The sequence below is a fragment of the Rousettus aegyptiacus genome, unplaced genomic scaffold (genome assembly GCF_014176215.1).
Source record: "Rousettus aegyptiacus isolate mRouAeg1 unplaced genomic scaffold, mRouAeg1.p scaffold_m13_p_18, whole genome shotgun sequence".
Taxonomy (NCBI): Eukaryota; Metazoa; Chordata; class Mammalia; order Chiroptera; family Pteropodidae; genus Rousettus; species Rousettus aegyptiacus.
In genome coordinates, this window is record NW_023416293.1 from 1,968,298 (window position 1) to 1,982,077 (window position 13,780).

Below are 13,780 nucleotides of genomic sequence, written 5' to 3' on the forward strand. Positions count from 1 at the left end.
TCCGGGCTCTTGCTGGGATGGGTGCCGGGTTCAAAAGCGCGGGGCGCTGAGTCAATGGGTCCCCCTGGCAGAAACCACTGAGACCCCTTGAGCGAGCCCTCTCCTCTTCTGCCGGCGCCCGGGAACCCGCATAGGGGCAACCCGGGCGGCGGGGACTCTCTTAAGGACAATTAACGAGACAAATGGAGGCAGATTTGGCTGCAGTGCTCGGAGCGGTCCCTAGTGCCCGCCTCCGGCGCTCGGCCGGGCCCTCGGCGGCGCGCAGATCCCCAGGCAGGCGGGACGGCGCCCCCGGCCCGACTCCGGGGCGCCTCTGACACCGGCGTGTTTCCCCCCGCAGGTGAATGAGGTCTGCTCGCCCACCAAGCCCGCCGCGTCCTTCTCCCCCGAGAGCTGGTACCGGAAAGCGTACGAGGAGTCGCGCGCCAGCAGCCGGCCCACCCCCGAGGGCGCGGGCTCCGCGCTCGGCTCCTCGGGGACCCCATCCCCCGGCTCGGGCACCTCGTCCCCGAGCTCCTTCACGGGCTCCCCGGGCCCCGCCTCCCCGGGCATCGGCACCAGCTCGCCGGGCTCCCTGGGCGGCTCGCCCGGCTTCGGCACCGGCTCCCCCGGCTCGGGCAGCGGCGGCGGCTCCTCTCCCGGCTCGGACCGCGGCGTCTGGTGCGAGAACTGCAACGCCCGCCTGGTGGAGCTGAAGAGGCAGGCGCTGAAGCTCCTGCTCCCGGGGCCCTTCCCGGGCAAGGTGAGCGCCGCGCGGGGCGGGCGGGACGGCGGCCCGGGGCGGGGAGGCAGCTCCGCGACACACCGCGGATGTCCGGCCTCCAGCCGCTGCGCGCCTCGCCGCGGCCGGTGCGACCCCGGCGGCGATGAGGGGTGCTCCGCACCCCAGGGCGCGCTGGCACGGCGGGGGCACCCCTGCGCGGGGGAGGGGGACGACCCTGCGCGTCTCCCTCACCTGGCCACGGTGAGGCGCAGAGCTTGGTCGCAGCGCCCGTGGTTTCCGGCCGCACCAACCACTGAGGATGCCGCAGGTTATTTGTCTCGCTGTCCCCGTCTCCTTAGAGCCCCTTTCCCTACTCCCCGCACCCGCTGGACCTGCGCGGTGCCGCCTTCCGCCGAGACCCCCTCCGCGCGTGTCCGCAAACCTTTGCCGGGTGGCAGGCCAGGGACACGCCGATACCAGCTCCTGGAATCCTTTCCTTTCTGCCAACCGCTGGGCCCGCTGGCCCGCTCATTAGATTTTTCTCCCCAGCCCTACCCGTGATCCTTTACAAAAATGTCAGTGGGACGTTCAGGAGTTGGCGTTTCCCATGGCCTGTTTGTGGTCCTTTCCCAGGGTTACAAAACCAGAAACACCTATTGGAAAGCCGGCCTTCCCCCTAACATTGCGAGCCCGCGAGGAAGACGAAGGGGTGGAGAGCTCCTCGGAGGAGGGCCACCTCCTGGCCCACTCCAGCACCAAGCACGCTGGGTCCTCCATGGCAACCCTGCGGGCCTCGGGGTGTGTGCCAGGAGCCCCCAGAGTGGAGCACAAATGCAATTGTATTTGCACTGTTGGGTCCAAGTGCTATCAAATGATAATATTTACTCTTGCACTTCAAAGAGTTTTTATCAGTGGTTGGAGAGAAATATCAAGAAAACAGAGTGGATTGCTGTGGAGATTTCTGATAGTGCTTGGTCAGTGGCGTTTTCTGATATATTTCTGTGACTTTTGAAATGAAATCTTGGGATTTTCAGTAGCGGCCTTTGGGAACAACTGCATCTGCTCACCTCATCTGCTTATCCAAAAACACATGCATTGATGCGTTCATAGGTAAGGGTTAAATTAAACAAATACCCACAGAAGATGTAAAATCTTAAATGTGGAAAACTACCACAGAGAGAACTGGTTTTATAAATCCCGAATTTATCTTAAGAATAATTAACTCGTGGATTGTCGTCAGTAGGCCATTTTTGTAGTTTCACAGTAGAACCATCAGGACAACCCAAGAATAAAGCTCGGGGATTCTAAAAGCTTCTCGCACTCCTTCAATTTTACACGGTTTCTTTACCTAAACATTTATTTGCTTTTTGGATCATTTATCAATATTCTTTGATTTTTTTCCGGCATTCAGCAGATAGTAGATACCTACAGCTTTTGTCCTCATGGAGCTTAGATTCTGATGGAGGATACAGACATTAACCACAAAATACACAATTCATGATTCGTTCTCTACCAAGGAGGAGTGTGGGGTATTGTGAGGTCATATAACCAAGACTAGACCCTGTGATAACATTTGAAGAAACTTAATTAAAGTCATAACATCTGATATTTGGAAATCTTAATGTTACACAGCCTACCAGATCATTCTGGAATGTTCTTGAGGAACTGTTCTTACAATAACCTCTTTGTGTTGTTTGAGTGCTCCTTGTGTGCAAAGGTAAATCAAAATATCCTCTTTTCACAAAATGGTGGGAGGGAAGGAATTCTATAGGAAGAAGAAACAAATGCTGACACTTAAATCCATCCATCATATTTTCTGGAGTCATGTGACAAAGTAGATTTTTGGTTTTGTTGAAGCAGCCTGGAAAATTCATTCACAGTGTCGTAGGAGGCAGAGCCATATTTGGCCCTTTTATTTACGCGACGCCGGAAGCTGATCACATTGTCAGAGTGGTGATTCCAGGAGGAGCGTAGGGGCGGCTGCACCTTGCGGCTCTGCACCGACTTCCCGGGGACCCAGGCGCGTGGAGAGAAGAGCTGCCAGTCGTGGGGGGAGGTCACTCGGGGTCACTTTCAAGCGCGCACAGGACTATCGCACAGTGCGGGAGTGGCCTGGACCTTTACGTGTGATGTAGCACGGCTCAGCGTGACATCTGGTACAGGTGTGTGCACAGGCTTAGCGAGACACAGCAGTGATTTGGGTCACCTCATTGTTAATGACAAGATGTGGGCCTCAGTTTTAACCAAAAATATTCTACAAGCCTCTGAGAATAATAATTTTAGGTTTTTTTTTTTTTTTCCTTTTTAAAACATTGGTACCCTCAGATTGGGCCTAATTTCCGTTATACCTTTAGTTTTTGTAACATTTTAACTAAACAGATGCTGTGTTCTCTGGAGCACCGTGGATGGAGTCCCGTGTAACTCAGAAACGAGGCCTCTCTACTCCCGGAGCCGGGTTTATGAGCACGCTGGACCTCTGTGGTGCTCAGGCACAGAGGAGTTAAGTTCCATTAGAACAAGAGGTGCCATTGTGACTCTGGCATGTACTTTGCTCTGGAGAGTAAGAGTTTGGAAGATAAAGACATGTTTTTGAGGGGTAATTAGCAAAAATCATCTTTGTAATTAGCTTAAGATGCTTAACCGTATTTGGGGAATATTTTCTTAGAGTATTAAATTCTGCTAGGTGGCATTAAAAATCTCCTAGGTAAGCATTGGAACGTCAAAGGCAGAATAGCATACCCAGGAATCTCATAATTTTAGGATGGATTCGGTTTAGTACTTTCTGTACCACTGATTTATTTTGGCGTATTGAGTAAATCAGTTTTCCTCTGGATATTTAGCTTTCCCATTAATACGCTAAGGAAAAGCATGATTCGGGCTGCTAGAATGTCATGAAAGTTATTAGATAAGGTTTGAAAAGTGCCTCATTCTTCAGAGAGGGACGTGAGGGTTGATGATTATTAATTAGAAAAGATTCTGTTCAATTTATGTTTTATAGAATTTCAGGTTTTTCTTAGAAAACATTATCCGCTTTCCATTTTGACGGTAGATGTCCCAAACATTATACCGCCATATGAGTTCTCACTTTGACTTCTCACACTTTTCCCAAGGGTAGGTGGTAGCAGGTCATACTGAATTTTTCCCTGTTTTGTTTCTGGGACAATTCATGGAGAAGGGAGGTGAAGTGCCGGAGAGCCCAGACTGGTGCCTGGCCGGTCCCAGGAGGTAAGACAGCGACTCTGCTGTCCTGAGGGGTGGCTGCCTTGTTCTGAGCCTCCAGGGCGGCCACTGGAGTAGGAGGCTTCATGGGAGAAGGCACAGTGATTTTGGAGGTTTCCAGCGTAGGTAACTGGGTGGGCGGGGAGAGTTATTAACTGAGGCAGGAAATGGGAGGAGACACAGGTTTGGGTGAGCTCAGAGAGAAGGACGATGATGGGTGTGGTTTTCCATGCAGCTGAGTTTGAGGTTTCTGCAAACAGAGAGTAGAGGCAGATTTAGGGGTAAACAGACTCTGGAATGTAGAAGTGACAACCGTGAGCTCACATAACTCTTAATGATGTCCTAGATTCATCTTTTCGAATAGCAACTTACCTGGGTAAGTAAAGATTTGTGCCTGGTGGCCGACTGTAAAACACCGGGTTGATTTTTATTACCCCAGTCAGTAAGAAAGTACTTACAGGGTTTATATCATTTCCTTTCTAGGGCTGGTAAGTGGAAGAGGTCAGATAAAACAAAAGAATGTGGATTTGTAAAGTGTTGGGATTTTAAGCAAAACAGTCCTTTAACCCATTGTAGTGTTCCCATGTGTAAATCTAAAGCCATTTTATATCCACTGGCAAGAGTATCTTTCCTGTTTTATACGCAGTTGAGGCACTGAGCCAGAAATAGGGGCCAAGGAATGACTCTCCCGTTTCGGGGCTATCCTAGATCACTCTGATATCTGTGACAGAACTTTTGAATTGACAGTGTGAGCCCTACGAAACACCAGCCCGAAGGAATTCCCTGGAGCAAGCAGAAATGTTCCAGTTTGGCAAAAGGTTATCAGACATCTGTTCATTTCCATATCAATAAAAAAAGAATCTCCTTTTATGTATAAAAAGGTCCAGAATGGCATTCCTATCTGATTTTTTCTCAGTCACATATTCTGGGTCCATTTATGCCCCAGAAATATCAGGAAGATTAGCTGGAGATACTGAGAAGGGTGGCCAGCAATCACAGATCACAGAGAGGAAAGAAAGGAATGTGTCATACGGGTTTAAAAACACCAAACGTGGACTCTAAATAGCTAGAGCCCAAGTAAGTCTAGACTTGGAGGTTTTTTTTATATATATATATGTATTTATTTCGTATTTTCCCAGCTCCAAAACAAGGGTATGAAAAAATAACTCTATTTAAAAAGCTTCTATTAGAAGCCATTGTAAGATACTTTATAAATAGATAAAATACATATTGCATTTTAGATATTTATTAATTATGAGAAAATTCTATCTGAAGTCTTCTAAGAACATGTGGCTACCTTCAGAAAGCCTCACTCAAATCTTTTCCATATTGGAGGTATTTTGATAAAGGATAATATCAGTAATGAAAAAGTCCTGTAGCACTTATCATTAAAATTTTCTGCAACATTTTAGGGATTATAAAAACATTCCCCGTAGAAACATGCAAGCAGTAATCTCTGCTTTAAGGCTTAGCAAGCTATGGAATAATGGTTTTGCATTCTGCCAGACTTTTAATTGCGAACCAACATGGTCAGTTTTTATAGTGACTTAATTCACTTTGTAAAAATCCCCGGCCTGTAGTAATTTCTTCCACACTCACTGCAGATAGGATTATTGCATTAGAAATGTGATTCTTAAATGGCTGAGGCTGGTAATTTGTCAGCATTTGGAAAGATTAAGCCAATAAAATTTAGGCAACATCAGTTGCTCTTTGGCGTTATGTCATGGATTGGACCATTCATCAGCTAATAATAATGGCGACGGTAATAATAATGATGATTATAAATGGCTAACAATTATCATCATTAGTAGGTGCTGGGCACTGTACCAAGATACGCACGCATGCGCGCGCGCGCGCACACACACACACACTCATACAAAAATCTTATGTAGCAAAGTGAAGATTAACTTGATTTCCTTTTTTTACCCTGGAATTCTGGATGATTGGTATGGTTCAGGTCAGATAAGGAAGCATGACTAAAGGTGCAAGGAACAGAGGGATCCAAGGACGCTTTCACCCCGAAAGCCGCTAAGAGTTACTATTCGTATAACTGCTCCGAGAGAATGTCATGATTGTATTTCCTGGGCTCACAGATGGTACCTTCACTTTCAGGGTAGGGGTAGAGAGTGGGAAAAATATGTGAGGTTGTCAGGATTCGGAGCTGAGTAATTTTCTTGGCTGGAATGTAACAGAGAGGAGGAAGGAAGTTCTCCATATTTATATTCACTCAGCTGAAACTCTGTTATCAGCTCTTTTCAAAAAACCCTGCCAGAGGGCCCTGTGCTGACCCAGGAGGGAGGGACAGTCCTTCGGCTGGACGAGTCCGTGCCACGTCAGCAGGGCCGCCAGACTTCCACCCTGGTCTGTCCTGGCAAAGAGTCTCGGTTGGCTGGTGTCCGGGAGGGTTCGTGATCTCTTTTCAGGAATATAAACTGACTTCCTTTTTACCACTATCTTGAGTCACAGGCTGGTCATAGCATCTTTTCTTTACTTTGGCAAAGAGGCACTGTTTGGAATGGGCCTCCATTCATCATTCACACTTACATGCACAATCAGAAACATCTCGAAGTACATTTGCATAGGTGCAAAAGGACTGGGAATACACCAGGATTTCTAAATTACGTTTGAAATAGTTATCAAAATAGTAAATCAGTATCCATCATTCTGCTTGGCTTATTTTTGGGATGCTCCAGAAGCCATCTCCTTCTCGAAAGCTGGATTTCGAGTTGCGCTTAGAAAGGTGTCTGTCCACCACCTCCAGGTTTTAAAGGAATTCGCCTCTGTTTCCTTTGGTTATTTATATGCTTTCCTTTTTCATATTTCGATCTCTGATCCATTGGGGGGAGATTATTTTGGTGTTTAATGAAAGGTATAGATCAATGTCATCTTCTTCTAAATGTCTATCCAGTTGGGCCCTAACCCTTTATTAAAACATTCCCCTTTCCACCGCTGATTTGAGGTACCACTATTCTCTGAAACCAAATTTTCAGTTGTTCTATTCTTCCTCACAATGTTTCCATACAAACTTTAGCATCAACTTGCCTAAAACTCCAGAAAAGCATTTTAAATTGGGACCATGTTAAATTTATATGTTAACCTAGGGGATATTGGGCATCTTTAAGATGTCGAATCTTTCCTAAGAACATGGAATACCTTTCCATTTGAAAAGTCTACTTTTCAGCAATTTTAAAGGTTTTTCCCTTTATAGGCTCTGCACATCTATTCAACTTATTATTAGATATTAAATCTTTGCTACTATTATAAATGCATTCTTCACTTCCATGATCTCTTTTGATAATTGTTTATATATAAGAAGGATACTGATTTACATATTAATTCTTTTATTAAATTTCATTAATGTAGCCATTAGACTTTAAAGTTGGTACTTGGATTTCCAAAATAATTTATCTTCTACAAATAGAGGTATCATTATTCTTTTCCTTTGCTGCTTTTATTCCAAATGGTTTTCTCTTGTTTGTTGCTTCGATTACTGCCCCAGTCCAATGTTAGACAGTAGTGATATAGTGGGCACGTGGGTAGTTTTTCCTGATGTCAACTTTTGGATTTTTGAAGCTAAGGAAATAACCATCAATCCCTATTTTATTTAGTGTTTTTAATCAGGAGTGGGTGTTATATTTTGCCAAATGTTTTTGTCTCAGTATTTAGGGAAACAATCGTATGATTTTTCTCCTTAGATCTATTAATATTGTGAATTATCATTGATTTCCTACTAACAAACCGTCTTTGCGTATCCATAATAAACTCCACGTGGTCGCAATGTCTTTTTTTAACTATGTTGCTGGATTCGGTTTGCTAATATTTACATCGTTTTTGCTTTCGTATTCACATGCCAGGAAGCATCTTTAATTCCTGCTCCTGTGCCAGATGCAGTTCTATGGCACAGAGAAAAAAAAAAAAGACTGGAATTCTTGCTCTGGAGTCACTCCCAGTCTGGGATTAGAGACAGACAAGGAGTGAGAGAGTTAGAGTGAGGGACCGCAGGCCACGTGGCCTGCGAGGGCGCGGAGGGGTGAGGCTCAAGCGGCCTTTGCAAAGGCGAGCGGGAGGTCGGCATCTGACCAGGGCAAAACGTGGACATTCGAGGTCGAGCGAATGGCAGGCATGAGGTACAAAGAGGTTAGGGACCCTCAGCGCACCTGAGGAACTGCAGTGGCTCTTGTCACCATAGCACGGCGTGTGCATGGGTGAGTGACAGGCTGGAAGGGGTCAGGGAGAGGATAAAGGGCCTTGCAGGCCGAAGAGTCTGAATATTAACCCGTAGGCCCATGGGCAGCCATTCAAGGGCTTTCAGGGAGGGGACGCAGTGACAGGATATTCATTTCGGAGGTACAGCTCTGATATGATAGAGGGAAGATGGATGGGAAGACCCGTGTCATGGAGTCCAGGCGAGAAGCGCCCCTGGCGCTGAGTGGAAGATGATGCGGGCCTGAGCAGCAGCCATGGGAATGAAGAGGTGGCGTGGACCTGACAGATCTTGTCCGTAGAAGCTCTGGACCGGGTGGGAGGGGGAGGAGGAGGGGGAGGCATCCTCTCAGCGTTCCGGCGAGGGCAGGTGTGTGGATAGTGCTGAGATCGACAATACAGGCCGGGGGGTGGAGTGGGGTGGGGGTTCGTCATCATGGGTCTGATTTGGGAGAATGGTTGTGTGTAATGAAATTGGTTTGGGCTCTGTGGAGCCTGAGCTGGAATGTTCCGGAGGGTCCCGTTGGGGCCCTAGCATGGCTTCAGAGCTGAGACGTGGATCTGGGAGGTGTCAGTGTGGGCGCGGTGGTGGAATCCACAGACGGCGTGAGCTCTCCAGGGAGCATGTGTTGTAGAGTGAGACAATAGACGGCCGAGCCTGGAGTCAGGGGACCCATTGACGTCGAAGGGACAAGCAGCTCCAGGAGCCAGGAAGATAGATCAAGAAGAAGGAGATGCCAGAAAAGCGGAGGAACACGGCAGACAGTGGTGTCATGTAGACGGGGAGAGGCCAGAGCTTCAGAGGGTGGGGGCGCCAAGAGGCCAGGTCCCTCACAGAGATCAGGGAGGTAGGGACTGAGCCTCCCATTGAATCAGCGAACAGGAAGTCTTCGGGGAGCTTTGCTAGAAGAGATTCTACGCCCTGGACAGCGACAGCGACAGCGTCTCCAGGCGCGAACGCAGAGGCAGCCTTCGAGTTGTTGAGCACACCGAAAGGTTAAGAGAGATCCGTTTTTTCAGGATCTCGTGACCTTAGCAATTAAGATCTGGGGTCGACAAACTTGGTGCACAATCAGGCTACATCACAAAGTGTGACTTTGGGCAAGTACCTTCGCCTTTCTGAACCTGGTTATTCTCATCTGTACAATAGGGGCAGTGATAGGACCCCACCCGGATTGTTGTGAAGGTCAAGTGAAATTGTGATACGACAGTTCAACCATCATTTTCCGGTGTTTCTCAATGAAGCTGAGTTTTATGAAAGACTTTCTGTCCCTCCCTTCCTTCCTTCCTTCCTTCCTTCCTTCCTTCCTTCCTTCCTTCCTTCCTTCCTTCCTTCCTTCCTTCCCTCCCTCCCTCCCTCCCTCCCTCCCTCCCTCCTTCCTTCCTTCCTTCCTTCCTTCCCATTTTCCCTCCCTGCCTCCTTCCTTCCCTCCCTTTTTCCTTTCTCTCCCCCCATCCCTCCCTCCCTTTTCTGGCCCTCCCCTGCCCATTTGCTTCTGGTCTAACATTAAAATGGAAAAGCAGCCGTCAGAGACAATGGAAAACGGCGCCGTCAGGCTCGTCCGTCTCATGTCTTCACCTGCAAGCGAATAAACCATCTCATACTTAAATTTATTCATTTGCAAAGTGGCTCCACGGAAAACTTAGGCGAGCTCAGCTTTCGGCTGAGATGCGGTGAGCATGGATTGCGACCCCCTGGCACACCGGGGGATCCCCTGCGGAGGCCCCGCCCCTCTCCGGCGCAGCAGGCGGCACTGCACTCGGGCCTTTGGGCTCCTGCAGTGAGGGAGCGCAGATGCCCCGGGAGACTGCGCAGGTGGTGAGCAGAGCCCAGCAGCCCCCGGAATTTGGGCGTTTCTGCCTTCCGGTCCATGCTATCTTTCTCAGACGGTTTTCTTTGCAGTTACACTTTGCCGATCCTATCGCATCGATTCTGACCAGACCCCATGGAGAAGTCTGGCAATAAAGACACCCTTCCTGCACCAAGAAGTATTTCCCCGCACAGATCTCAGCTCCTAGAGCGGGAGCTGACCTGGGCAGAGGGGATTCTTGTACACTTGGATTTAGAAAGAGTCCATAGTCTTATGCTGCTACGTGGCTGAGCATATCAGAAGGCTCTGGGGTCGAATGAGCTCTTTTGATAAGCAGAACCGTATCTGAACATGTCTTCAATGTTCGAGACTAGGTTAAAGCCGAGGGACTTTTTAAATTCATCTTTTCTGCTTAATGGAGTTTAAGCTCAATATTGCTGCAGCTACAAAAAAATCTTGGGAAAAAAATCTTAATTCTGCATACAGCACAATTTTAGAATCTTGGGTAGTTCTTACACACAAAAATGGCTGTATTTTTAAGCGCAAACTGCAAATAAGTTAAAGTCCACTTTGCCACCACAGGGGTGACCAGTGTAAACTTTTAATCATGCTTTATCTAACCTGAGTGATGTCTGAGATTTGTAATTGCTAATTCAGGATTTTTATTTTTTTTTCTAAGATAACAGGGACTCAGAGCTGGAGCTTTTTCTGAGGTGTAATTCCTTCTTTTAGTTAGTAGTGATGAGCAGCTACGCGTTCCCAGGAGCTAGTGCCGTCTTATTTAGAGCGGTTGCTTTCTTTAGGGTTGTAATCTCGACTTCCCCTCGCCCGCTCTTTCTAACCAGTGGTTTCATGCAGCTGTCAGAGACGTCTTAACTGATCAGAAACCAGCGCCACCACTGACCACCAAGAGCTGGTGAGCTCCCTAACCCGATGGTTATACGGAAGATAAACAGTTGAATTCAGGCAAACAATTCAGTCCTTGTTTAAGAAAAATCATCAGGTGCCCGGTTCAGTCGTGTGTCTTTCTGTAGAGGGATGTCCTGGTCCTGAGCGTGGCAGCCAAAGAAGTGGCCTCGAGTGTCTCCTCTGTGGTCCCACAGGGTGGACCAAAGGATTCCTTTTTCTCTGCCAAGCCAGGAGATGGGGCCTGAAGGATAAGTAGGAGGATAGGAAGGAGAGTAATAAGAAAGAGAGGAAGAGAAGAAAGGATGAAAGAGGAGAAAGGAACAGAAAATACAGGGTTGGCTGGTGGGTGGGTGTTGGAGGTTGTACACAATCCCAGATGTTTAGGTGAAAAATGACTGTCCTTATTTAGGAGACAGGTACAGTCATGCCTCTCGCACTAATCAGCACTGTGCTCCTGGGCAAGTCTCCTCCGTGCCTTGTGCGTTATGTCTCTTTTATAAACCAAGAGGGTGCGAGTTAGTGGTCTCTAAACTCCTTCCAAGCCTGCGAGTCTCTGTGAAGCTGGAGAGAAGCCCCCAAACTTTGTGGAGCCCAGTTCTTGTCTCAAATCCCAGGGGGACATGCTCGACAGAGTTCTTGATGGATTTCTGGGTGAACCAAGAGCCTCAAGCTGTCCCGTTAGCTGCCGCCTGTGTGGGACCCGCACCCCAGCCAGCCAAACGTCCCTTCAAACGTTTGCCCATCCGAGCGCAGGTGCTGGTGGCACTGTCATTGCGGATGATTCTGCTTTCGGGACTTGGATCGTAAATTAACTGACAAGGTTCTTCCTGTTACTTAATAAAGCTGTTTACTTTACTGTCTTCTGCGTTTGTGGGCAGAAATAAACTTGGACAAACAAAAAGACAATTGATTTTAGAAGAGCAATTTGGTAAAGAATGTTCGAGAAAAGTATTGCCTTACTTATAAGACCGCTTATTGATTTATGTTTATAAAAACCTGCCATCCTGGTGAGGATTTAGAAATAATCTGTGACGATTTCATCCAAGGTAGCAATATAGGAACACCAGAACGCCAAATGTTTTATTCCTCATTCTTAAAAAAAATTTTTCATCTAAATTTTTCTTTAAACTTTCTTAGCCTTCTTAGATTTCTCCTCTTTGCTCCTTCAAATATCTGGATAACTGTTTAGACCTCTGTTTATATATCCCAAGCCCATGGCTTGAGTGCAATAACCCTGCAGTTTTTGATAACTGTCAGCAAAGGAGACAGCAGGTAGCTGACTGCCGAGTCTGTAAGTATAGATTTTATTTTTCTTTATTCACACTAGCCCCAGAGGCGTCTTTCCTGGGAAATGTTTCCCTGACTCTTATTTCAACTATAATAACTTATCTTTGTATTTTAGTCTAAACACAACTTGGGGAGCACGGATATTAAAAGCAGAACCTCATTTGGCCTTTACCAGCCCAGAGCGCAGTAGGACGGCTGAGGACAGGCAGAGAGCAGCAGGAACGCCCCCCGGTACGCCCCGTTCCTGCCCTCCGTTCTCCGTGACGCCCGGGCAGAGCGTTTGCAGCCGGCACGCCCAGCTCGGCGTTCTGCCTTCAGCACAGCAAACCCTCCGCTCGCTTTCATCGATTATGTTCTCAGCTATCATCCCTCATTTCTCCTCTTGTCCTTCTCCAGATTTGCTCGTGTGATCGTTTGTGAAATTTCTAAGGAGAAGTCATTCCAGCGGGCTGTGAGTGCGTGTGCGTGTGCGTGTGCGCGGTTGTGTGTGCACACTGCACTTTGCAGGAGCCCCGAAGGAAGCATACGAGCAGGTGACATGGGAGGCAGGCATCCTGTCTCGGGTTTCAGACATTGCGAGGCTGAAGCTTTTATCATACAGGGGGATGTGCGATGAAAGGGCGTTCGGCAGGGGAGATGGCGAGCCGTCTCGCCGGGCCGAGTGGAGGAAGGCTTGACAGCTGCGAGTCTGCTAATGATGGCTTCGCAGCCGGGTGGTAAAGGTGACGCGGAGGGGCGGGATTTTAACGCGCCGAGTCCGCCTCTCTGCGTCCTGTGCGTGGCAGCCACTGGCGGCAGGAAGTCGCCGGTCGTGGCCTTTCGTGGTGGTTGTTTGTGCTGATTTACTCTTTTAATGGAGACCTCGTCGTTATGAGGGATTCTCCGCAATGCCCCTTCTCGGTGGCGAGGAAGGAGATGATGGAATGACGGAGAGGTCCGGAGGCTGGCCGGGGTCTCCGAGAACGCGTCTGGCTCCGGTCTCCCCCCGGGTTCTGACGGGGTTCCCTTATGCAGTTTTTTTTTTTGCCCATATGGGTCTCCTGACTCCAAACCCTGCGAGTGTAGTCATCATAGCTTATTAATTTTATGTTTTGTCTGGTGTCTGTGCACCCAGTAGAATACATGAATTCTCCAAAGATTTATGTCTTTTTGAAAGAAAAAAAAAAAATCTCCTTGTCCCTGCCGCGTAATGAAAACGTCCCTGGGGGTGGGGGAGGAGGGGCCGCTGGCGGCGAGTGGCCGGGCAGGAGCTGGCGCCCGGCCTGCCTGGCGCTGGGAGGTGGCCCAAAGCCGTCGCGCTGACTGGAGAGTGGAGTCCGCGGCGGGGGGACAGTGAGGGCAGCCCCTTCGCCTGGCTGGGTCTCGGTCTGCGTATTTACGCGTCGGCGCGTTTGGAGGTCCTCGCATTGCTTCCTAGTGGATGTGCCCTTGTTCTTACTCCGTTGAATGCAGTTGTATTCGCCTCCGGTCTTGCAGAATTACAGGCCGTGGGAGGGCCCGCTGGGCGCGCAGAACGGGGCTGCGGGTATCCCGCGGGGGACGTGCCTCATCACTGGTGGGAACTAAACGGAGAGACGGGCCAGGCGCGAGGCCACTTACCCCGACGCTGACTTAGAGTTCATGTCTCCCGTTATCTGCAAGGTGGCCC

The 13,780-nt window shown here is 48.7% G+C and overlaps 1 protein-coding gene across 1 annotated transcript in view; it reads left to right on the forward strand.

Annotated features, from left to right (window-relative positions):
* The window catches only part of KIF26B (kinesin family member 26B), a 380,111-nt gene that overhangs the window by 1,673 nt on the left and 364,658 nt on the right, over nucleotides 1–13,780 (forward strand). Inside the window, exon 2 of the mRNA XM_036235366.1 lies at nucleotides 341–742. Coding sequence (XP_036091259.1) covers nucleotides 341–742 — 402 coding nt within the window. The remainder of the gene's footprint in view (nucleotides 1–340; nucleotides 743–13,780) is intronic.